The 24,915-nt window shown below is 42.7% G+C and overlaps 3 protein-coding genes across 3 annotated transcripts in view; 2 read left to right on the top strand and 1 right to left on the bottom strand.

Annotated features, from left to right (window-relative positions):
* The first annotated feature begins 2,589 nt into the window (after positions 1 to 2,589).
* Positions 2,590 to 11,659, top strand: tomm20b (translocase of outer mitochondrial membrane 20b). Its single transcript, XM_083765928.1, has 5 exons — positions 2,590 to 2,833; positions 5,106 to 5,152; positions 7,373 to 7,454; positions 7,850 to 7,992; positions 9,365 to 11,659. The coding sequence occupies exons 1-5, from the start codon at positions 2,710 to 2,712 to the stop codon at positions 9,407 to 9,409; spliced, it is 441 nt and encodes a 146-aa protein (XP_083622054.1). The 5' UTR covers positions 2,590 to 2,709; the 3' UTR covers positions 9,410 to 11,659.
* A 3,073-nt stretch (positions 11,660 to 14,732) lies between these two features.
* Positions 14,733 to 16,257, top strand: LOC310858276 (activating signal cointegrator 1-like; the record flags this gene model as incomplete). The annotated part of the gene is made up of 2 exons (XM_083764382.1): positions 14,733 to 16,010; positions 16,231 to 16,257. The coding sequence occupies 2 exons, from the start codon at positions 14,733 to 14,735 to the stop codon at positions 16,255 to 16,257; spliced, it is 1,305 nt and encodes a 434-aa protein (XP_083620508.1).
* Positions 16,258 to 17,917: 1,660 nt separating this feature from the next.
* The window catches only part of LOC310858275 (scavenger receptor cysteine-rich type 1 protein M160-like), a gene marked incomplete at both ends in the record, with an annotated part of 36,987 nt that continues 29,989 nt past the window's right edge, over positions 17,918 to 24,915 (bottom strand). The window contains one exon of the mRNA XM_083764381.1: positions 17,918 to 17,986. Within this exon, the coding sequence (XP_083620507.1) occupies positions 17,918 to 17,986 (69 nt within the window). The remainder of the gene's footprint in view (positions 17,987 to 24,915) is intronic.

Here is a 24,915-nt window from a genome sequence, read left to right as displayed (position 1 = left end):
AAACAATGGCTGCCATGGTCAGAGGAAAATCTAAATAGTACCACTGTATTCCTCATCTTTTAAAAAGTATTATTAGTCGCCAGAATCAAGATCCGTCTAAAACTTGAGTTATTGTAAAATAACAGCAGGTGGTGGCCATTTTGAAAAACAATGGCTGCCATGGTCACAGGACAAATCTAAATATTACCAATGTAGCCCACATCCTTGAAAATGTATGATTAGTCACCAGAATCAAGATCCTAGGTGGTGTAGAACTTGAGTTATTGTAAAATAACATCAGGTGGCGGCAATTTCGGAAAATGGCTGCAATGGTCACCACGAGACAAATCTGTGATGGCCCTATAGCCAAATATGTTCCTTAAGGCATGCTCTAACTGTGTGCCAAATTGAAATACGTCCCATTATTCAAAAACTATAATTTTATTGTTTTAGGAACACTTTTGTCAACTCCGTCAGATACATGTCAACTCCGTCAGACACAAAACCTGACGGAGTTGACGTCTGACGGAGTTGACAAAATGGCATTTGTTTTCATCTTAACCCTCTGTAGTACAATGTAGCCATTTTGTTTTTTCTTCAGTTGTTGGCTAAACCTAACCCTAAACTAAAATACTAAACATTATTTTGGAATTCTTAACAAAGATCATAATAATGCCCTGACGGAGTTGACATGTAAAAGCTGTGACCACATTGATATCAACATTATTTGTTTAAAATATCAAACAATTGAATGCTTGTCAGACCAGGTGCTCCACTGTTGCAACAAATATAAACAGGACTTGGAAAAGGAGCCTTCAGGCTAAATCTGTCGACAATATTTTCTGTTTAATTTAAGACTTTTAAAAAACCTGACGGAGTTGACGGAGACGTGGGACACACATTTGATATGAGATATTTAATGGAAAATATGAATTAGAATTAACTGTGTATATTGTTTGCTATGTTGTTGACAATCTACTTTCATTTAGTATATTTATGTGATTGTGACAGTATTAGACACATTTTTGGCAGTTTGAAATTGTGACCATTTGCTGGGGACAGGCTAAATACAGGCCTTTTTGGGTACAGTGTCTGCTTTTAACTAATTCAGATGGCATATGAAAATAATTATAATGAAATTAATGGCATAATAATACACAACTGTATTACATTTAACTTTGCAAGTGCTTTTATTTTTATGAATTAATTTATTTTTAACATAATTAAGGCTCTTATGTGTGGGACATGTTATTTCCACTTTTGTCCCTCATCTCAAGAATGAGTGAGCTATTGAAAAATAGCAGACCTACAAGCTCGTAGCGCACCACTCGGTGCCGCGCTATTAGCTTGTAGATCTGCTATTTTTAAATATCGTGAAAATGTGGTACAAATCTTTGAATATATATTCTTTCAGAAGACTTATTTCATTTTATTCGACGTCAGGCCTAAATGGATTAAAGTGGTTTTTTTCTGTGTGTGTGTTACATGTATGGATATTGGCTACACTGGCAAAGCAAACTGGTGAATTCAGATGGTTTAGTCTTATTTGTCTGTCATTAGCTACACAATTTATATTTACTAATTAACTGTTTTATTATGATCTATTATCATTACTATTGAGATCCAATGCATGGCTTTCCAAAAATGTGGCTGCCAAGTCTATCCCCGTTTCCAGACCTAAGCGCAAAACGGTTTTGCGCTGCGGACAGAAGAAGCTGTCCGCAGCTTCTTTTCCGAGTTTTTAGACAGCTGGTGGATGGAAAAGAAGCTCCACCTCCGCGGACGACTGCTGCGGAGAAGAGCGTTTCCGGGAATCTGGCCGTCGCGGCAGTCGTCCGCGGAAGTGGAGCTTCTTTTCCATCCACCAGCTGTCTAAAAACCCGGAAAAAGCTCTTTAGATAGTGTGGCAGTACCCTGTGGATGCTTTGTGTAGAGCTTTTTTGACAAAAACATAATAATACATTTGCCAACCAAAATCCTCACCATGGCAGCTTCTGTTGGACATTTTCATCAATATTTTTTTACAAATTACTGTATATACATAGAGGCAATATGTTCTTTCACAGAGAAGCTGTCAGGGCTGATGTCACGCCTACCTAGTTGCGACGTCATCCCCTCCTTATATAAGGCATCTTGCCAGAATTGTTCTGTCGGATTATTATCTTCAATCTAGTCTGTTTGAGAGTCTACAACTAAGCCTTGCACTTTAAGTTTTATTAACTTGTCCATAAAGATAAAGACATCGCCAAGACCTAACTTCGTATTATACCAGCTGGTCAGCACTTCCTGCTCTTGTGACCAAGAACCTTCTCCAACCTTACAGAAGCTGAGATTTGACAATTTGTACTTGCTCGCTCTGCTTGCGCACTAGTAGGCCATTTACTTGTGTGCAACAAGCAAGTATAGGCACTCGACAGAGTGCAGTTCTAGTTATTATTATTATTATTAATTTAGTTTAATTGAGTGTGTAACCTCGCGAATAACATTTTCAATCAACCAATTTTCAACCCAGACTTTCCTAAGTTTAGTGTTCATATTTAATCAGGCGTCGAGAGAGACAGCTGTCACGTGACTCAGAAGGGGGTCCTTCCGGGTCCTTATTCTTCTGTATGGTGCTGTTCTGTTCTGCTGCACCAAAAAAAAAACCCATACAGTTAAACCTCATCCGAGAGACAAGAAATACAATTAGCGCAGTCATTATTAATACATAGTATATTTTCTAAGTGTACCATGATGGGCGGCAGGTCCAGCACCCTCGCCGCGGGGCTGTGCGGCGCGCTGTTTGTCGGCTACTGCATTTATTTCGACAGGAAGAGACGGAGTGACCCCGACTTCAAGAACAGACTGAGAGAACGTGAGTGTTAATTCGTGAAATGAACGACCTTTTCGTCTTGCTTTGCTTCGGTTCTGGTTTAATTAAGACGAACCGACCGAACCGTAGTCAAAATGGCCCCCTCCGCAAAAAGCAGACGAGTTTGTTTGATTTTATTCTGGTTTGATAAGACCGACGGTCACGGAACCGAACTACCGAATCTAAAATGGTCCTCCTACAGTAACAAGAACACTCTTTAATGCACTGCTGGAGTGAGAGGACGTACACTCCACTTGGGGTCATGGACTCCACCATGAGATTGATTGAATACGTTCGTTTGCAAAATGTACAGAGGTGTTAATTTGTACAGAGTTATACAATAATAATGCCAGAAGCATGACACAAAAAGGCTTGATGACTTGTTTCCATTGTGGCCATATAGGTATTCAATTCGCCAATTCATCAATAATACATAAAGACATACATTACTATAAGAAATCATCAATAATAGGAGCAGTAATTGTACAGAAACGGTGGTAATTTATTTTGGCAAGATAGCAGACTTAGTCTAGGTCCAGTTTTAAACTTAAGGTCCAGAGAGAACGGCTCTTATTAAGATAGTTATATGATAAAAAATAAATACATTTCAACATCCATTGATTGTTTCTGTCACTGTCGGTACATAGAATTTTAGTAATACATCGTTTTATTTGGCAGAGGGACAATGCTCAATAGATAAGAGCTCATTCAGATCTGCAGTCCCTGGATGGATTGTGATCTCCTGTGTGAGCTTGTAGATTGGCTATTATTTATTTTCACTATTTTCAAAAGTTTTTAAACTATAATAAAAAGCAACTGGACATGTTGGACATGCTGTTAAAGGTACAGTATTTTAAAACAAATGCATGTGGGCTACTCGCACATCACATAAAGACATTTGACATTTGACAGACCAGCACAAGTCAGATAATGGTACCGTAAATACTGAAGGTTGTCTTAATAAAACCTGAAGTGTCTGATTTTTGGAACCCTTCCGTTGCTGGGTTCAGTGGAAGAGAGATATAATAGATAGACTTTTTGTTAAACATCACCACCACCACACACTAGCTCTGGTCCATAGCCTTCTCCTGCTTCGAGGCTATGGGACTATCAGTTTTAAATCTCAAATCGAAATCAGACCAGCCTCTCCTCTTTTGTGGAAATCTCACGAACGTTTGACCTACTCACCTATACAAAGATGGGTTGTGACAATAGAAAGACTACTTTCCTTAGTGGACGCACTCTGAGCCCCCCACCACACGTATAAATGGTACTTTTTGGCCAAAAAGGGATTTTGTTTCCACCGGGGAAAATACTTTTAGTTACTCCGCTGCGCCCTCTACCGATATTGCCAAGAGAACTGCCTCATAGAGAATATTTTTCCTCCGGTGAAAAATAATCCCTTTCTGGCCAAAAAGTACCGTTTACACGTGTGGTGGGGGGCTCAGAGTGCGTCCACTAAGGAAAGTAGTCTTTCTATTGACACAACCCATCTTTGTATTGGTGAGTAGGTCAAACGTTCGTGAGATTTCCACAAAAGAGGAGAGGCTGGTCTGATTTCGATTTGAGATTTAAAACTGATAGTCCCATAGCCTTACTGCAGGGCAGAATCGAAGCAGTAGAAGGCTATGGACCAGAGCTACACCACACACTAACTCCTCTGGTGCACTATCCTAGTCATTAGAACAATGACATTTAAACAAGTGATGGGTCGCACTCGATAGCCAAACTGTTTTGTCCATTTCTTGTAAAGACATGGAGAAATAGGGGGTTTGTGCATGACATCATCATCATACCCGGAAGTTATGCGGGAACGCCTACTGAGTGGCAAAAAAAACTAGATTCTGGCCTTGACAGCCCATGCATCCAAACCGAAAAGTCCTATCTGATTAAAACGACGCTCAACGGCATTAAACTCACTTTGCCACTCGCTTCATGCATGTGCATACCCTCTAAAAGAAAATAACTCGACTCCCAATTTCCTGTCCTGTTCAGGTTAATATAATGAATATCAGAGCATTATGAAGATGGGGATATTGAGAAGTTCTGTGAAAGAACAAATTAAACTGTACTTTCTGTCCTGTACATAGTGTTTCTCTGACGTGCAGCTGCGGGCAGTCTGTTGTTTGATAAATAATGTAAACTAAATAACCAGAATACAAAATTATTTAGGAAAGCTTTGATATGTTTCATAAAACCACCAAAATCTGTCTGCCCAGAATGTCACTAATTAAGTGTGCTAAATATCTTCTGACATGCTGTAATCTTCTTCCAGGGAGGAGAAAGCAGAGGACATCCAACGATAGTGCTGGGTTGTCTAAGGTAACTACTACAGCAGTGTTGTTTTTGGCAGCAAATTTTGATTTTAGTTTTAGTCATAGTCTTTTGAATAGTTTTCATTTAGTTTCAGTCACATTTTAGTCACCTGGAATGTGTTAGTGTTAGTCTAGGTTCCGTCGACTAAATGTCATGAGATTTTAGTCAACTAAATCTACAGTTGATTTAGTCGACTAAAATTTGGTGGGCATTGATGCCGTCGTAAGGACTGTTTTTACACTTGCTGAAAATAGCTGATCTACAAGCTCACAAGCGTTGTGCGCTTGTAGATCGGCTATTTTCAGCATGCAACCAAGTGTAAAATGACTTGATATGATATGATATAGTACTTTATTGTCAGTTCACACTGAAATTTGTCTTGCGACACAGCAGCCAAGTATACAGAACACATATACAAAACACAAAGAACAAGACAATTTACATACATAAAGACATGAGCAATATCCACCGCTTAGATTATCCTGTGGCTACTACATCTCCTGATTAAGCCTCAAGGTCGACTGGTAGACAAAGGACCTCTTTAGTCTGACCTTATTGTATGCTGGTACACCATATCTCCTTCCTGAAGGTAGCAACCTATATTCTCCATACAACACATGCTTAGTATTAGAGGTGATATTCCTTGCTAACCTTAGGATGCTGTTATCATATGTGGATGTATAAAGTTTCTGAAGTTGTTGTCCAACAATCTTTGAACAAATGTTCAGTTGTTGCAGTTGTTGCAGCAGTTGTGACTTATACTGGATCTCTTGTCCACTAGTCCCTTCCTAACATTTTAGTCTAGTTTTTATTTGTTGACGAAATTGTCAGTATATTTAATCTTAGTTTTAGTCATCATAGCACAGTTTTAATTTAGTTTCCATTTAGTTTTCTTCAGTGGAAAAAGGTAGTCGACGAACATTTTTCGTCTTAGTTTTAGTCGACGAAAACAACACTGTACTACAGTACTCTCAAACATTGTGTCAAGGACACATACATTTAACATTTATTTGGTCGCAGACCCCTGAAAAGATCTTGTGCCACAATGGCTCCCAAAAGAGATGTGTATTATTTATTATTATTAATTATCATTATTTATTGTAACAATATGTTACTGGGGATCCCCAAACCACACTTAGGTAGAATCACAGAGAATATCTTTTTTTTTTTTTACCTTTTTCTGCCCGACGCAAGGAGCCCTAAGCAACGGAGGGTGAGGGAAATGTCTCCCCTTGCGTCATCCAGCAAGCACGAAGCGGGTCCTCGGTGCAAGCGGAGAAAAGTACCCCTGGCGTCCTTTGGCAGCAGAGAGCAAGAAGGCTTTTCCTCCTCTGCTCGACTCCCTCTTTCTTGAAAGAGGATGACACACGTTGAGTGTAAACGTAAACGCGATCGGCATGGGATGGATCCCATTGAAAGTTTAACAGGACAGCATGACATCGTCGTTCGAAGCACAGCAAACTCGTCGGTGATTATCAGACCTAGACTGGCCACTTGACCTTATGTCCAGTGGGCAGTGGGCCGCCCCCCTTGACCTTATGTCCAGTGGGCCGCCCCCCTTGACCTTATGTCCAGTGGGCCACCCCCCTTGCTTTAATATGTTTTTGGGCCAAATGCCAGGGACGATTCTTTTGACCCAGTCCAGCCCTGGTGTTCAGATGAGAACTTAGAGTGGAGAACAGTGTTTACAAGCTCTGACAGTTGTGTATAATTTATCGTCTCCTAATCCTATGCTTCCATTTGGTGACAATTTGGCTGTTTACAGACGCCAACAAACCGTGTTTTCCGTTGCAGATGATCATCCATTAGTAATGAACGTCATGTCCGGCTTCCTTTGGCATTGTTTAATTTGACCCATGTGAAGGCAACACATTACAGTATATGTAGCCTAAAGAGTACATGAAAGCCATTAAAAGAGAAATCCCATGGATTTTTACACAGCTGGTGCCAAATGATTAAGTTTCAAGCGTGCCTTGAGCTAACTGTTTGGGCCATAATCTCCATATAATATTAATATGTTCAGACTGGCAGCATTCTGCAAATATATTAGTGTAGAGCCCCCTCCCCCCCTCAAGAAAAATAGTTCCACCTTCTATGGTATATTAATGACATCGCACAATGTTGAAAATGAGTGGTATTCCCCTTTAAACCCTATAATACACTTAAATATCCTTAAGTATCTGTTTTTTTTAAGTGTTTAAGTATAATTGTGTTTGTATTTTTCAGCTTCCTGATCTGAAGGATTCTGAGGCCGTGCAGAAGTTCTTCCTGGAGGAGATCCAGCTGGGAGAAGAACTCCTGGCCCAGGGTAAAAACCACTCTACTCTCATTATGGAACTTAATTAGGTTATTAAAGCAATTACATTGTCTTCTTTCTGAGAAGCAACACGATTGGATATCGTCGCTGTCCGGCAGAAACCACTTATATATTCTAGCTTATTAACGACCATACTATGGTGTCACACAAAAGCATAACAAATATGATCTGCAAGCTCGAAATGCAGTGCGGCGCGCTTTGAGCTTGCAGATGTTCTACTTTTGAATTTGAATCCTGGAAATGTAACGATTTTGGGGACATAATGATGTTTCCACCCAACAGGGACGATATGAAACGGAGGTTTCACGTTCTGATTCAAGCATGCAGTCCGTCACTCACAATATAAGAAAGTCTTCTGTTGTGCACCCATTCATTCATCCATCCAGGGGACTACGAGAAGGGAGTGGACCACCTGACCAATGCCATCGCGGTGTGCGGTCAGCCTCAACAGTTACTGCAGGTCCTGCAGCAGACCTTACCTCCACCCGTGTTTCAGATGCTCCTCACCAAACTACCCACCATCAGCCAGGTAACCATGCCTAACCACTAGCCACTACACGTATATACACTGCAAATAAAATATCAGATATCGGAACTGTTTTTGGGGATTGAAACCGCAACAAAGTGAAACCGCCTTCCAGAGTGGAAATTGATTAATCGTTCGATTGATCTTGAAATAAAAAATCGAATAGTCATTAAAAAAAAGTGGCCCCTTTTGGTCCGCGAGACGGCCCATTTTGGTCCGCGAGCCATGCTCGCGCCTCGCAGAGCCTCCTCCGTCCTCACGTATTAACAAGGAAGTCAAGCAGCTACAGTCCTGCCGTCCACGCCTTAGCGGTCCACGCAGGAAAAATAAGTCAAAAGTGACATGGTTGCATTTTAAAATATGCAGTCCACGACCACTGTGATGGAAAAATAATGTGCCACGTTATGCAAAGTTGGCACCTATATAGCGAAGAGGATTCTATCCATCCCTGATTCCCTGCCACTACAACCCCTTCGGAGCGCATCTTCTCCGAAGTGGGATTTATTGTCTCTTTTCTGCACTAATATAAGTGCGGTAACTAACTATAATATTGCACTCTCAGAGACAGAGCCGCTTTTTTGGTTGTGCGAACGGTGCGGCTGAACATGGGCCTGCGAGACGGCATTTTTGTATTCTTTGAAATGGAACGGCTTTACGTGTCTCTCTCTAAGCAATAGCAATTGCCTCTCTCTCTCTCTCTCTGTATTTAATTACATATATTTCCATTTTGCACCAATATTATACTGCCATGTCTTAATACAGTGTTGCTTTTTACAAATAAAATATGCACATTAAGAAGGTTGATCACAAAGTTAGTGTGGTATAGGCTACTTTGATGGGAAAGCGATTAAGAACACCTGCCTGGGTGCTGTGCGAACAGTGAATATTATATAGTTTCTTACCTCGTGACAAACAATCCAAGGATTGTTTTTGTATGTGATATTATTAAATTAAGTAAAGATCTGGTCGTTGTGCTGCAGAGTGAGAAGCTGCTCTTCTCTGCTTGCAGCTTTCAACCACGAAAATCCGTCGGTTTGTTTTGATCAGAAGCACCGGCGGCCATGACGATGCGAAACGAAACCACAGTGCACAGCATGTTGTAAACGGCCCGTCCACTTGCATTGGGCTCAATTTCCCAGAAGCCCTAGCAGCCCAGGGGATGACTTGATTTCCAGGTTTCGTCATCATAACGCGACGGCCTCGTCACCAGGTCCCGGGACGAATCGGTTTTCTTTTGAATTATTCTTAAACGGCGAATTAAACGCATTAAACTAATGGCGGGTTTAGCGTGTAGTGCGGTGGAACCCCGGATTAAACAATATAAAGCCCTGAAAGTGTTAAATAAAAGTGTGTGTGTTTGTGTGTTCTCTCTCAGCGCATTGTGAGTGCTCAGAGCTTGAGTGAAGATGATTTAGAATGAAGGACCAACGTCTTCCTCGCTGCTCCTCTTCATCGCGACGACATCTCCTCATCACAGCTTCCTTCTCCTCTTGTCTCTCCGTCAGAGTTAATGTTATTTTTGTATTATGTCATCTGTCAAATTACTTCAGTGGTTCTCAAATCTTTTCATTTCAAGGACACCCGTAACTCGGAGAGTAAAAAGTTGCAGACCTGTAAAGGTTCATTTGGTTCTTTCGGGGTCCACTTAGTTCCATGTGTACACTGTCAGAGTTACAGACCTGTAAGGTTCCATTTGGTTTCTTTGGGTCCATTTAGTTCCATGTGTACGACTGTACGCTCTTACAGTTACAGACCCGTGGAGGTCCATTTGGTTCCCTTTGTACAGTCTCAAGAGTTACAGACCTGTAAGGTTCCGTTTCCCCCTCGACGAACCTTGACCTGACGCTGAATTAATTGATGTGTGTTTTCTAAATCATTTTATGACTTTCATGGGTATTGAAATCAAGTACTCAAAGATCCCGTCCATTATCCACCCACAATGCATCGGGACTCAGTGTTGGGCATTTAATTAAAGTAAAAATATTGCTGTAATTGTCTCTCCCGATAATGTATAGTTTACAATTGCCAAAGTAGTAATTATATTACTTATTGAAGTAACTCTGCTTTACTCTATTTTAGTTTGTTTGTTTATATAACCCATTCATACCTCAGTTTGATTAAAAGAAAAAACACATGTTATGTATACGGTTTATAGCTAAAGCTAAAATGACACAGATGCTTTCCCGGCTGAGATAAGGCCGGGGTCCCCCAGGGCTCTGTACTAGGACCACTGATATTTCCCTCAAATCTACACAAGTGTGAGCTTGATTTAGAGAGCTTGTAGATAAGTTATATTCACTGAGAAGCTTTATTATTACAGTAGTAATTGTAGCTTGCCCAACACTGACCCCTATGGCCATTTTGTGTCTTGTGGATGTTATTTTTTAACTTGGGCCTATCGGTTCCTGGACCTTTTCTCGATCGGTGCCCGCTTGAATATCTTTAAAAGTATTTGCGGCCCACCCAGTGTTCAGATAGGTGGGTCACTTGCATTTTCAGGGCATTTTTTTTGTATGATCAATCGATTTGTGCTCTGGCTTGGATCAGTGGAACTGATCCCTGTTTAATAAGACAAATATGCCTTAATGCATTATGCTTGCCCTGTATAACATTTTTTTTTTAAGCAAACTATTTATTTTTCTTTCACTCAATAGGAACCTCTCTGTTCACAAGTTGATGTCATATGTCCATGTTTGGTTCAGCCCTATGAAGTTGTAATGTGAGTAATGTGCTACTGCTAACTTAAAAACAGCGGAATACTTACTACGGTTAATATGACCATCAAAACTATTTTAAATACTTTTTATTGGCATGCACAGACATTCCATATTTATGGGGCTGGACCACACGGACAAATGACGTCAACGTGCAACTGGAGTTGTCTATTCGGTGAAAGATGTACTATTTCTAAAATAGTTTTAATTTTTAATTTTGGTTATTGAGGGCAATGTATAAATGTCTAAAAGACATGTTTGGCTTATTAGCCAGGGATAATTTTAAAGGTATATTCAGTGATTTCACTTAATTCAAATATCACTTATTTTTTTGTTTTGGTGTGATAATCCTCCCTACTATAGAGTGTGCTGACCATATAAGGAGTTCCTCCCTGTCCCCAGTTAACCCCTGAGGGTCAAAAATCCTTAGGTTTCGTTTTTGACTCTCTATCCTGATTGGACGAAAGGCTGGGTCCCACAGCCAAAAACGAAACCTAAGGTTTTTTGAGTGAAATCACTGAATATACCTTTAAGTTACTATCACAATGAGCATTTATTTTTTTCAAGGTTGTAAAAGATTATTATTCATGTGATAATATCATCGTTTAACTTGTTGGTGTTTGCCCTCTGTTTGAGGGGGCCACTTGCATTACCCTCACGACCCACCAGGGGGAATCGCTGCTGTATGATTTGATTCACTGTTGGTGTGGAGAGAGCGAATGGGTCAGAGATGTTCCATGTTTTACACGCAGCATTTTGGTCTCCATGGCAACCTCTGGGTTTTCAGTCACCAGAGTACCGATTGCACAGGAAGTTATTTCTGGAAGAAAACACAAACGCATCAAAACTATTTATTGTTTGGTTTCTTTTGGTTTTCACATTATAAAGGTGTTTGAATGTTCTGTGCGTCCGAAGAGTTGGTGCCTCTTTAGAGGAAAACGGGAATTAAAGAAGTGAAATAATTACGTTGTATTTCAGGTTTATTTACTATCGGTACTTAATTCCAAATGTGTTTTGGTTAAAACAAAAAGTTAATTGTTAAAATGTTAAAGCACTATTCTGAGTGTTTGTTCAGTTAAACAGGAGTCCCCCTATCTATACATTTTTCGGTTGCAAAACGTGTGTGTAATGAGAACGTCTAATTTTAATGCACAAAATATTTGGTGGCTCATCTGGCCAAAAATACACCCACAGTAGGAAAAATAAGAATTAATAGTTCATTAAAAATAATGTAGGAAAAATAAGAATTAATATTATATAAAAAATAATGTGGACAACATCTTATTCAACGAGAGGGTCTGAGAGGCTAAATAAATGCATAATAAATCGTGCTAATGGACCTTGACATGAAAGGGTTGAAAACCACTGCCCTAGCAGTGCCCTTTTTCTCTTTGCAGATGAGTTAGTATGGCTGCGACCGAGGCTAATGCCCTAAGGTAGACTCACTCGCCCTACACACTTCCACATGTTTTGAGCATATAGATGTATAAATAAATGGGCACTGGATGAGAGGGGAATCCAGCTGGTGCCGTCTATTATTCATAAATATATCTTAGCTCTGGTCCATAGCTAACGCATTAGAGTTATGGATCAGAGCTAAATATAATGGCCCTGAATATATCTATGCTCAAATCGAGTGGAAGTGCGTATAGGGCGAGTGGCGATCAGGAGCTATAGTTTCAAAAAGGGCCCCTGATGAGTACATTAGGCTATAGGCTTCTCTACACTTAGCATGACAGGTCATTTTGGCCTTTTTTGAGAATTTTATTTTGTGTTAGGGACAAAACAAACATTAATTTATCTTCATTGTCAATGGCGTTTTTAAAACAAACATGAAACCTGCGCCCCTCAAAAATAATGAAATAATATATGTATAGCTTGCTGCTTATCAGAAATGAAAATTCTAAAATAAAACGTAAAGATATCTTATATATGAACAATTTAGGCATTTAGCAGACGCTCTTAATTCAGAGCGATTTACATTAAGCAATAACAAAAAGCATGTCATACATCACATAAAAAAGTAGTTATCATGAAACATGCGTAAGCTAAGAAAGTAACAGCGCAGTATCTATATCATTAAACTATATATGTAAACTATTCATACTATACTATATTATACATGTGTACTATAAAGTGCTATGACTACATAAAATGCTATTCTAGTGCTATCTACGTAGCAGATATAGACATTGCACATGCAGGCAAGACAAGTACATAATAGGTACAGTATTAACAGGTATGTAGGGGTGGTAGTGGCAGGTAGAGTGGTCGTCTTGGAATCCGAAGATTCCACGTTTGATCCCCGGCTTCCATGTGACTTGTTTGTGTTTAGACTTATTTCAAACAATTCCAATCTGTATGTGGCACAGATCTTGGATCATGTGACTGCATTCTAAATGGGGCCAAAGTGTCCTTGAGCAAGACACGTAGGCTACTGAACCTCTAACTGCTCCCGATGAGCAGGTTGGTGCCTTCATGGTTTCCTCCGCCATCAGTGTGTGAATGGGTGAATGTGAAATATTTTCTATAGACCGATTCCGTACCGGTTTCATGGTCGCAGCCTACGTATTTCCTGTAGGCGGACTCGACATAGCTGCGGGAGTAAAACCCTCACCAGGCGCACCTCTTCCACTACAGTGAACGGCAGAGTGACTGATGTTAGTTTGCCTCAAACTTTACTCCTTTACCTGCTTTTTTACTAACACTAACATTACAAAGATGCCCAGAACATCGAGATGAACCTGTGTAGTTTATGGCTGCTCCAACAGTAGTGGCAACATAAAAAAAAAAAAAACCGGAATGTCTAATATCCACCGCTGTGGCGGAGACCAGAGCCATTGAGTAATGGTTGAGACAAAGCAGTGAAAGATACATAACGCAATACCAAATCTTTCTGTTTATTAACACAAGGCTGCTGTACTTTATACCTCATACTTTAAATGCTTAGTAGGCTATGAGGTATAAAACACAGCAGCCTTGTGTTCATAAAACAGAAAGATTGGGTATTGGGTAAGACTGAAATTACGTATCTTTCAGGACCCTTCACTGCTTTGTCTCAACCATTACTCAATGGCTCTGGTCTCCGCCACCGAGGTGGATATTAGACATTCCGTTTTTGTTTTGTTTTTATGTTGCCACTTACTGTTGGAGCAGCCATAAACTACACAGGTTCATCTCGATGTTCTGGGCATCTTTGTAATGTTAGTGTTAGTAAAAAAGCAGGTAAAGGAGTCAAGTTTGAGGCAAACTAACATCAGTCACTCTGCCGTTCACTGTAGTGGAAGAGGTGCGCCTGGTGAGGGTTTTACTCCCGCAGCTATGTCGAGTCCGCCTACAGGAAATACGTAGGCTGCAACCATGAAACCGGTACGGAATCGGTCTATAGCGCTTTGGAGAAAAGTGCTATATAAATGCAGTACATACCACTAATTCAAATAGGGTAACAATAATAAAAGACAAGGATGATCCCTGTGTGCGTACATGCTTGCATCCTTGCATGTCTGTCCGTATTTCCCCACCATCTCAAGAACCTAAACAACTTCATTTGCTGTGAGCATCGCCAAGGAAGGACCCAGGGGAGTGATGTGCTTGTTTGTGGATCGTTGATTTTCCAGAATATTATATCTATAAATCCATAAATCTAATATGCCCATATACAGTATGGAGATCTCTGTATATGTCTGTCCGTCTGTCTGTGTCCCTATTATGCCCAAATATGGAGATCTCTGATGTCATCAATCATGGCTTGACGTACAAATGCTATCATAATGGATACAGCTTGACAACTGGTGTTGCATATCTGGAGGGAAATGTTCCTAGCGGGCACCGGTCCCAATGCCCATGAGCCTAGTCATTTAAAACACTTAGGTTGACTTGACATCTGCTCCTCAAGGTGTGCATACACATCGGAATTAGAATCGACCGTATTAGCACGGTGTTATTTAACCGGCATTATTACACTAGATCCATGTTTTGTTATTGTTATTAAATCATTGTTATCAAATATAGGTTTTATACATTTTCAACATGTCGAATGCTTTGCTTTGCTGGTGCACGGACCAGTTACACAACAGCTTTGGTCTGGAGGCGGCTGAAGACATTGTCCGGTACATTTTATCTATCGATAGTGCCGATGAGATGGTGGAGTACGTGGGAGACCTTCTCCAGGGGACCGATGGGAAGAAGAGGGAGTTTATAGAGGAGCTCCTGAATCGAAGACGGGCTACAGATAACCACGGCCTTTTCCTGGTCGCGAAGTCTAGGCCCGGACCAGATTCCTTTGACAGTACCAAGGACCCCCAGAAGAAGCCAAAGCGTAAGGGCCGAAACAAGCAAGAGGCGATGACATTAACGAGCCAAGCAGAACCTGAAGTAGAAGTAGTCAAAGCCCCCATTGACCCGAGGAAGGCCCAAGAAAGGAATACTTCCACTTCCACATCAAAGAAGAAAAGTACGTTTGTGAACATTTACGCTAAAGAGGGACAAGACAAATTGGCTATAATTCTGCCTGGGCGCCACACCTGTGAGTGTCTGGCCCAGAAGCACGGCCTCGTCAATAACTGCCTTTGTTGTGGCCGCGTCGTGTGCGAGCAAGAAGGCTCTGGCCCCTGCCTCTTCTGTGGACGCCTGGTCTGCACCAACGAGGAGCAACAGCTCCTGCAACGAGACTCCAATAAAAGCCAGAAACTGCGAAAGAAACTGATGGGAGAGTGCTCAGATGGAGACCGTCTCCCACACCGAGAGGCTCGCACGAAGGCGGGCCTAGAGAAGGCCATCCAACACAAGGAAAAACTGCTGGAATATGACAAGAACTGTTCAAGAAGAACTCAGGTTCTGGATGACGAGTCGGATTATTTCGGCGTCGATTCCAATCAATGGTTATCACCCAGTGAGCGTGACAAGCTGAGGAAGAAGGAGGAAGAGCTTCGAGAACTCAGGGACACGTCCCAGAAAGACAGGAGGATCACATTGGACTTCGCTGGTCGTCAAGTAATTGACGAGGGAGCTGACCTCAGCCGGTACTACAACAAACTGGATGAGACCATCAAGGCCATGAACGCTGCAGGCGCTCAACCACAATCGCCGTTACACCCCGAGGGACGAGGTGGTGTGCGTCGAAAGGTCCGAGAACTGATCAACCCCAACATTGTACAGGCTGCGCCGGAGTGGGTGGACGTGGGACGTGGCGGCGGCGAGAACCACAGGCAGAACCAAAAGAAAGGAATCCGTGGTTCCGTGGAAGACGAGGCGGCGGCAGTTCAACGCTCCAGGCTGAGACTGCAGGACCGAGAGCTGCAGGAGATGGCCGACGACCTGAGATCAGATTCATACGAGGTTTCCACTGGACACACACTGGTCTGATGAACCCATTCTGACCTGAGATCAGATACTAAAAAATGTCAGTCGTTCTTCGATTTTTAAAAAATAGCAGACCTACAAGCTCGTAGCGCGCCACCGAGTGGCGCGCTATGAGCTTGTAGATCTGCTATTTTCTCCGTTTGTCTTCGTCTGCGCCGACCCCCAGGAGCTGACGGTGAAACTCCCTACTTAAAGGGAAGCAAAAGATCTGGAGGCTGGAGAGTCGGTGCCACCAGGGTGCCAAGAAGGGGCTGGTTCCGTCAGAACGAAGACAGTCTATACAGTGCAGGCAGGGGAACATGAATGAATAGACACACTCGGTTTTTTTTTGATAGATTTTAATTCAGGCCTGAAAATCCAGTCCTATATATATTGCACTGCTCAGAGCATGGCCATTTAAATGTTAGACACTGCTGTAGTGTCCACGTTATGTGATATTATGTAGGTTTGTTGGTATGACAATATTGTCATGGCAGACCCTTGAACAGCATGTGTGGCTATTTTGCTGTAGATTGGAGCAACAGCATGCCTGTGGCCCCCGGGGGGGCCCCTATAACATGGCCCCTGGTGTGACGCTTGTCATTGCGGACCCCTGACCAGTGTTGGTGCCATGTTGTAGCATTGGATTAACAACGTGGATTGGATTAACAGTGCGCCTCACAGGTCTGCATTTTACATCTGTGACATACATGTCGACCGTCCACCCACCCTCTATAGAGCGTCGCAGTCCCCCTCGAGAGACCCGGAAAAGAAATCGCCATTCATTTTCCTCATAGGCATTTCTTTAAAGTATTTATTTAAAGACGGTTACGCCACGGACAAAGCCAACTCGGATCGTGACAAATCATGACAATGAGCACAATATTTTGGGCCGATCAAATCATTAGAAAGAAGAAAATAAAGGCAGGAGACAACACTATTTGTTTTGTTTTTCTTCTTATAAATTATTTGATCGGCCCAAAACATTGTGTTCATTGTCATGATTTGTCACGATCCGAGTTGGCTTTGTCCGCGGCATGACCGTCTTTAAGTAGCATGTGACATGTCAAACTAGGGAGTTTTCATGATTCTGAATGCATTCCAAGCATTAGCTATGCACGAAGAACACTCCTTGGGCTGAAAACGGCCATAGCCGTCATCACAAAATGAGGTCAGCACATTTGGGCACATTTGGGCAAGTGGATATATGTCCGAATTTAGCCCAAGGGGTTTGACCCCTAGTTTGGCCACAGACTCCCTAGTTTGGCCATAGCCACTTGGTATGGTACACAACTTTCAGCTGTCAAAAATGCTCCTAGGGTGGTTCAATAGAAACCAATGTGGGATATGTTAGTAGACACCTTTACAAACATATTGGTGAAGAAAATTATTGGTAAGAAATGTATTCACAGATTTGACATTATTCCGATAATATTGGTAAAATAATAGCAGGTGTCTGACGGAGTTGACATGAATCAGTTATGAAGTGCATAAATGTCCCATTTTAGAAAGAAATGTTATGCGAAAAACCTGTTCCTTCTCAAGATTGGTAGTTGAGACCTGTGTCTACAAATGCATCCATTTGATTTGAATGTATCTTAAAAAAAAAAAAAAGTCTGATTTGAAAAAAGTTTTGTCCCTTATCTCAAGAATGGGTGAGCTAAATTATAACATAATCAGGGCTGCACATAAGTGGTGCGCAGGTGCGCATGCGCGGTAAAAATTAAAAATGCGCTGTCAATCAAGCGCCGGGAAGCGCTTCTGCGTACCAACAGCTGGGGCCGCCCAGAATGATTATTATGGCCAGAATACTAGAAAATGTTGTGGCGAGAGCATTTCCCACCGACTGCCACTCAAAGTGGCTACTGGCCCAATCACAGCGCGTCCTTAGACTCCTTACTCATAAGGGGGAGGATCCATGCTTCTTTCTGAGTGCTAGGAGCCTGGGAGGAGGCGGAGGGCGGTTGACAGGAAAACCTTACACAAATAGTTTCGTTTTCTCTTCTCCGTTTCAGATAGCAAACTACTGTAGTCCCCGGTGTAAAAGGTCATGCTTTGGATGCTTTGCACTCTTCCCATTTGCCGCTGTGCTTGTGTTTGTTTTCCGGCTGTTGGAGCAGCATGGTTGCTCGTGTGCGATGCCGTCTCAAAACCCGAATCCGAGGCAGAAACCATATTAGCGTCTCTCACAGCCTAGGCACCGGCCACCGACTTTTTACGGGTACTAAGGTTTTAGTTCCGACATAGTGGAGTGGGAAGAGTTTAAAGCATTGCGGACTGGCACTGCTGCTGCCCAACATGAACACCGTGTCTCGACATACTGTCCCTTATTATCGTAAAGTCGGGTAGTGTACACCAGAGCCGAAGAGTTTGATCAATCCTCATGGGGGCCCGTCCCCCCCCCCCCCCGCAGCCCCGCCTCCCCGCACCACCCCCCCCCCCCCCCCCCCCCGCCGCCGCAGCGCGGAAAAAAATAAGTTGTTTTCGCTGGTACTTTTAAAGCAGCTTCTATAGGCCAATGTCCAAGCCAAGGTGAGGACTTTCAGGACTATATTATTTTTATTATGAGAGAGAGAGAGAGAGAGAGAGAGAGAGATAGACAGGGAGAGAGAGAGAGAGAGAGGGAGAGAGAGGGAGATATAGAGAGAGAGATAGACAGGGAGAGAGAGAGAGAGAGAGGGAGAGAGAGGGAGATATAGAGAGATACGGAGAGAGAGAGAGAGAGAGAGAGAGAGAGAGAGAGAGATCATAGCTGGCGGCGGGTGCGTTTTTGGGTAGGCTACAGAATTGCGTTGGGGGGGGGACTGTCGCCGCGGATTTATTTATTTCCCAAATGGTCTAAAAATGAGTTCTTTAGCATACTTTTACCAATGAATTAGCCTATACACAGACAGCGACTGATCAGCCTATTTTGGACGATATGGGTCTTTTCTCGAGTCAGTGTGTAGTCTCACTAGTCTGTGGTTAGGTCTCTTTGGTGAATTCACAGCCTCCCCTGTTGTTCCTCAGGCATTGGTAAGTATGCTAAAGAACTCATTTTTAGACCATTTGGGAAATAAATAAATAAATAAATCCGCGGCGGCGGCCTCGTTCGGAAATAGCGCACTGAGCCCACTGTGCAATGCAAACTAATAGGCGAGTGTGCTCCGGTGTGGTATTTCCGAAAGCGCCCATTTTATGTCACGCCTCAAGAACAACTACAAAAGAAACCCGATTAGCACTTTTTAACACCTCTTGGACGGCCGGTGTCTCTCAAGACAGACTGTTGCCTGAGGAACAACAGGGGAGGCGCTGTTTTCCCGAATATTTGACGATGGGATTCTCAGATTGCCGGCGGAGAGGTCCAAAATGTTCGGAATTCCCAGAAAATATGTAATGTAAATGTAAAATGTCCACGAAAATCTTCATGGGGGCCGAAAGGGGCCCTAGGATTCTTCATGGGGGCCATGGCCCCGTGGCCCCCACAGACTCTACGTCGCTGGTGTACACTGTTTATTTTTTTCACCGAGGAGCCATGTGTGTGTGTCTGACTGTCTGACTACGTACGTCGCCTCATCTAAAAACAAAAGGGAACTAGGGAAGCCTGATGTATGATTCGCCGTACGATGTGTCGCATGTTAAAAAAATAGCTGATCTGCAAGCTCACAACGTGTCGCAACACGTTGTGAGCTAGTAGATTGGTTATTTAAATACAAAATAATACAAAATCTAAATATTGCTTTGATGCTCATATCATATTATCCTTAAGTTGTTAACTTGTTTTTATTATAATATGCATTCCATAGGGCTGGACCACACATGGACCTAGATTTTAGCAAATTTATATATTTTTAATAATGGGATGAATCTACAACAAGAGCCATTCTAGGGCTAAATCTAGAGTTGCAATACCCTCCATTGACTCCCCACTCATCCAATAAATATTGTTTTGCTATAAGTTATTCATCCCTCTTTTATCCATCCGGCGAGACGGGTCGACACATTTTAGGAGCACCAAGCAACTCCTCCAGGTGCTCTTCTGAGTACTAGACCAAAAAAGTTGTGTGCAGCCCTGAACATAATGTATGTAACCACCAAAAGGGATTCCCGCTCAAAATGAGTTAACTTTACCTTCACAGCATGAAGAACAGCCACCCATCTTAACGTGAAGCAGTTGTCAAGGCACAGCTGGTGGTGATCGTGGTCGTGGAAGTGTGTTGGGTTTATATATCTACGATGACTTTGAACACGCCCCCTCATTAACATATTATAATCATACTGGGCCTGATTCTTCAACACGCTTCCGCTTATATATTGACGTGACGCTAGCGGAAAGGCATTTACGTGGATTTCCCACATTAATTTGGAATTCATGAAAATGGCCGTGAACTTGACGCTGACTTTGGTTGGTCGGAAATTCCGCTAAATCCTACGGGACCTCTTTAGGTGGCGGAGAAATTTGCGGAAGCATACACTTGCGTATAGATTTATTCAGAAGGCTTTAGTCTTCATGCTGAATCAATAAATTGTTCCCAAATCTCAGATAAAATATGTAGGCATGTGTCCCCAACATATTGGTCGATCAGCACATAAAAAAACGATATATATATATATATATATAAAAGCCGAGTGCACTTGTATGCCTAAATGCATGCATTCTAGGCAAGTTAGCCTATAGAGTCCCATACAGAAACTGCCCCGCAAGCACGACACCTTTTTATTTATTTATTAGGATATTTATATCATGCGATTGGGGCTGCTCACTCGGCAGCCTTCTACTCGAAGTGCAACGGTTGTGAGCTTGTAGATCGGATCTCGCGGACTCGTGTTGCATGTTAAAAAACAAATTCACAGTTATAACTAGAAAAAGTGCCCTTCCGGGCACAGGTCTCCACCAGGTTATCCACAGATCCGTGCAGTTAGAGGTAAAAACACTTTTCGGCCAGTTATAGCGCCACCTTGAGGCTGAGTTGAAATTGTTCATGTGGCATTTCGTCCTCGGCCTAGTGGGAATGTGGGTGCACAATTTCACGGAAATCACGCGATGTGTTCATGATTTGCAGCATTTTGTTTGAAACTGAGCACTCCTGTGAACTTTGGAAGCCAATCTTAACCAATCAGGATGGAGTCTGATAAATCTGAAAGACCCGTTTCGTTGAATGGCTCTAGAGAGACTGTGTACCAATTTGCGTGATGTTTGGACAAAATCTGTAGGTGTACTGTGCAAAAACTTGTTTTGCACAAAGCGGCCTCCTGGTGGCGCTATAACAGGCCGTTCTGGAAAGTTTGGGGCAGAGGTTCATGGTTGGCATCCAGGGAGTGTGTGTGCAAAATATGGCATCGACCGGGTTAACGGTGGCCGAGATTAGCTGTTCACGGACACACGGACACACAAACGGACACACAAACGGACGGACGGACACGCGGACGGACGGAGTGCAAAACATACTCTCCCCACATGCCTTCGGCCTGGTGGAGACAATAAGAACATAGGCCTATCTGCATTCTGCACTGTACGAATCCAACATAGTTTAGTGTAGACAGTAATGCCTGCAGTAGGCGGCGGCAGGACTAATGAAATTGTTTTGTTACGGAGATCCTTGAGTCAGTTGACTGTCGGTGTGTGTGTGTGTGTGTGTGTGTGTGTGGGGTGTGTGTGTGTGTGTGTGGCGGAGGGCAGTTAGCAGCGTGCTGCCGATCCGATTCACATTGGAAAATGAATAGGGCTAATTAGCCCTATATAAAAAATAGAAGACCAATATTAGCCTAATGAATGCAGCGTGTTTGAAAGTCGGCCAGTCATATCAGTTTTAAACCAGCTCACCTCCACTCGTGAACATGACGGACACACAGACAGAATTTATAATAATGTATATTGATATTGATCACATGGATGCCACACACAGAATAGTTTAACTCACTGGATAAACTCACTGGATTATAATTTCTTCAGACAAGAGGATCCCAGGCCTACGAGGTAGGCCTATAATATATTTACTTATGAATGTATGGGCTACTGTTCTTTATCGCGCAACAGTGTCGAGGGCCCATGCAGCCCCCCTCCCTCTCTCGTCTCTCTCTCTCTCTCTCGCTCTCTCTGAAAAGACGACTTTTGCATTGACATATCCGATATTTTAAATATCGGATATGTTTTACCTCTGCAAAGGTGTGAGTGAGCACCCGCCTTGGTCCCGAACTTAATTAAATAAATTATAATTATATTGCTTCAGCGGAGCACGCACCGTTTTAAGCTTGGATATAGCAGTGACCGCGGCTGTGATCTCAGACAAACTGCTGTCTGCTGAGTCATGCTTGAAGCCTTTTATGGTCGATATGGGGCGTGGATCTATGCAGATGAGGTTGTCGGTTGCTTTTCCGATCACTTTGCACCCGCTGCTTTCAGTATGACATACACCTGCGATACGCCTGTGCACCTGTGTTACACACTACTCTCTGAATAACACGTCATCTCAACGCAGCTTGATCGGACGGATAAATACGATATCTGTTTCCGCCACAGTGTAACGGTGGCATATTTCATTTTTAATGAATTAGGACCAGGGAGTTTAAAGATCACAGATATAAGCAGGAGCCTGACCATTCAGGGCTTTATAAACAAACAAACAAATATAACATAACAGAACTGTTAGAATAATTTAAAACTTTCAAAAATATAAAATAAAACTGACATAGATCTACAAACATAGATCTACACAGGTAGCCAAGATTAATTAAATATCTTCTTTACATATGCCAATTCCACCACTGATTACCTGTCGTTCACTATGGAACATGATCTCCATCAAATTAAATTTCTAGACCTCACCATCTTCAAAAGGGATGATGGGAAACTATAGAAAACCCCTCAGTAGGAACACCATCCTTATAGCCAACAGTAACCACCCTAAACGGCTCATAGGGCAACATCCCTGTAGGCCAAAGTTTTAGGAGAAACTGTAGCTCTACTCCAGACTTTGTAAACAAAGCCACAGGGCTCACTAATCGTTTTCTAGAGAGAGAGGTTATGCCACAACAGACATTAATTGACTCGGCATATAACAGAGCTTTACGCACTGACCGTGAGACCCTTTTACAAAAGAAACCTAAGAAGTCATCTAATAGACTCTGTTTCTCCACTCAATATACACCAGCAGCAGGCTCTATTAAAAACATAATTTTAAAACATTGGCATGTCCTTCAAAGTGATCCACAAGTGTCCAATATCTGTATTGACCCCCGTCTTTTCTGTTTCAGACGCAGTCGCAGCCAGAGAGACCGTCTGGTGCACTCTGACCTCACCCCAGGCCCCCCTCTTGGCTTTCAACCCTCCCCCCCAGGGTTTCTACAAGTGCGGGAACTGCGCCCAATGTCCCAACTCCTCTAACACCAAATATATCACACATCCCCGATTCCCCGCACTGGCAAAATTAAATCCTTCATCAATTGTAACTCTACACATGAAATCAGAATTGGGGAACACAAAACAGCAATATGCACTGGTAACCTAGAATATGCCATGGCTATAGGCACTACATACAAGCCAACCAGGGCTCCCCAGCATCATTACGCTTCTGGGGTATAGAAAAGATCTGCCTCTTCACGAGGTGGAGACATTATCAAGAAAGTGCTATGCAGAGAGGCCCACTGGATTCATACTCTTAACACATTGGAACCCATGGGCCTAAATGATACCTAAATGAGCATTTGCGCCTGTCGTAGACATGCGCAGAGCAAGTTCAGTCAGGGAACCTCAGTCAGCGCGCCGGCCGTTAATTGGGCCACCGCAGCATCAAGCTCTCATCCACATGATTCACTCAGCCAATCACACGCTCACCCAATCTCTCATACCGGCTACTTGAACCAGAGGGGTTGCAGTCCTCTGCCTTCTTGCTTGCTTACACTGCTGTTGTATCAACGTGCTGTTGTCATACAACCTGCGCTCAACTCTGCTTGCTTTAGCCTACTGCCGTTGTATCAGCGTGCTGCTGTCATACAACTTGCGCTCATTCTGCTTGCTTACTGCTGTTGTATCAGCGTGCTGCTGTCATACATCCTGCGCTCAATTCTGCTGCTGCTGCCTTTTTGTATACTGCGTGCTGCTGTATACAAAGTGCTCAATTCTACTACTGCTGCTAATGTCACCAGTTCGCCACTGCTGTGGCGTCTGGGCGATTAGGCTAGGCACTAAACGTTGCTTTCATACAATTCTGGTAAGTCAGTGAGTTTAATTGGTTGGAAGAACGTGCACTGCTTTTGTTCACCGACGGAAATAAGTTGAAGCTGCTGCTTAAATGTTCTCTTCTGTTGCTTTTATCGTTGTGCCTCGATCACACCGAGATCGCGTTAGCCAATGCATTTCACGTCGGGTCCTGTCCTGCTCACAACACTAGTCAAGGAAGCATCTTACCTGCCGTCTGCTCTGCTTTCCGCCGTTCTTCACATGTAAATCCAGGCAAAGTTTATAATCAGTTTTATGACGGTGGTCACGCTTGGTGCGCATTCTTGTCTCGGCTGCTTCTAGTCAATATGTGGACGTAATATAGATTCAAGGCAACGGGATTAAAAGCATACATTCGTCCACAGTATAGAGTAGGAGAGTGGCGACACGCTTTGTATAGTTCCAACATTGTTCCTTTGGCTGGAAGTTGGAACTATCCCTTGAGATAGAACGAGCACTTCCGCATTCCATTGTTGCCAAGTGAGTCAACACTAATGTCGCCACTATTACTAGATTACTCGGGAGTATGTCCGCATCGCGTCTGTCAGGCATGTTGCCACGTCTGCACATTATAACAGTCAACGTTGTTTAAACCCGCGGTTCTTTTGAGGCACCCTCAATTTTATATGATGATAAACTTATTTGACGTTGTTGGATTGTTTTCATAATGATTCA

This window comes from Protomyctophum parallelum, assembly GCF_964188405.1.
Source record: "Protomyctophum parallelum genome assembly, chromosome: 5".
NCBI lineage: Eukaryota > Metazoa > Chordata > Actinopteri > Myctophiformes > Myctophidae > Protomyctophum > Protomyctophum parallelum.
This window is presented reverse-complemented; position numbering and strand designations above follow the sequence as displayed.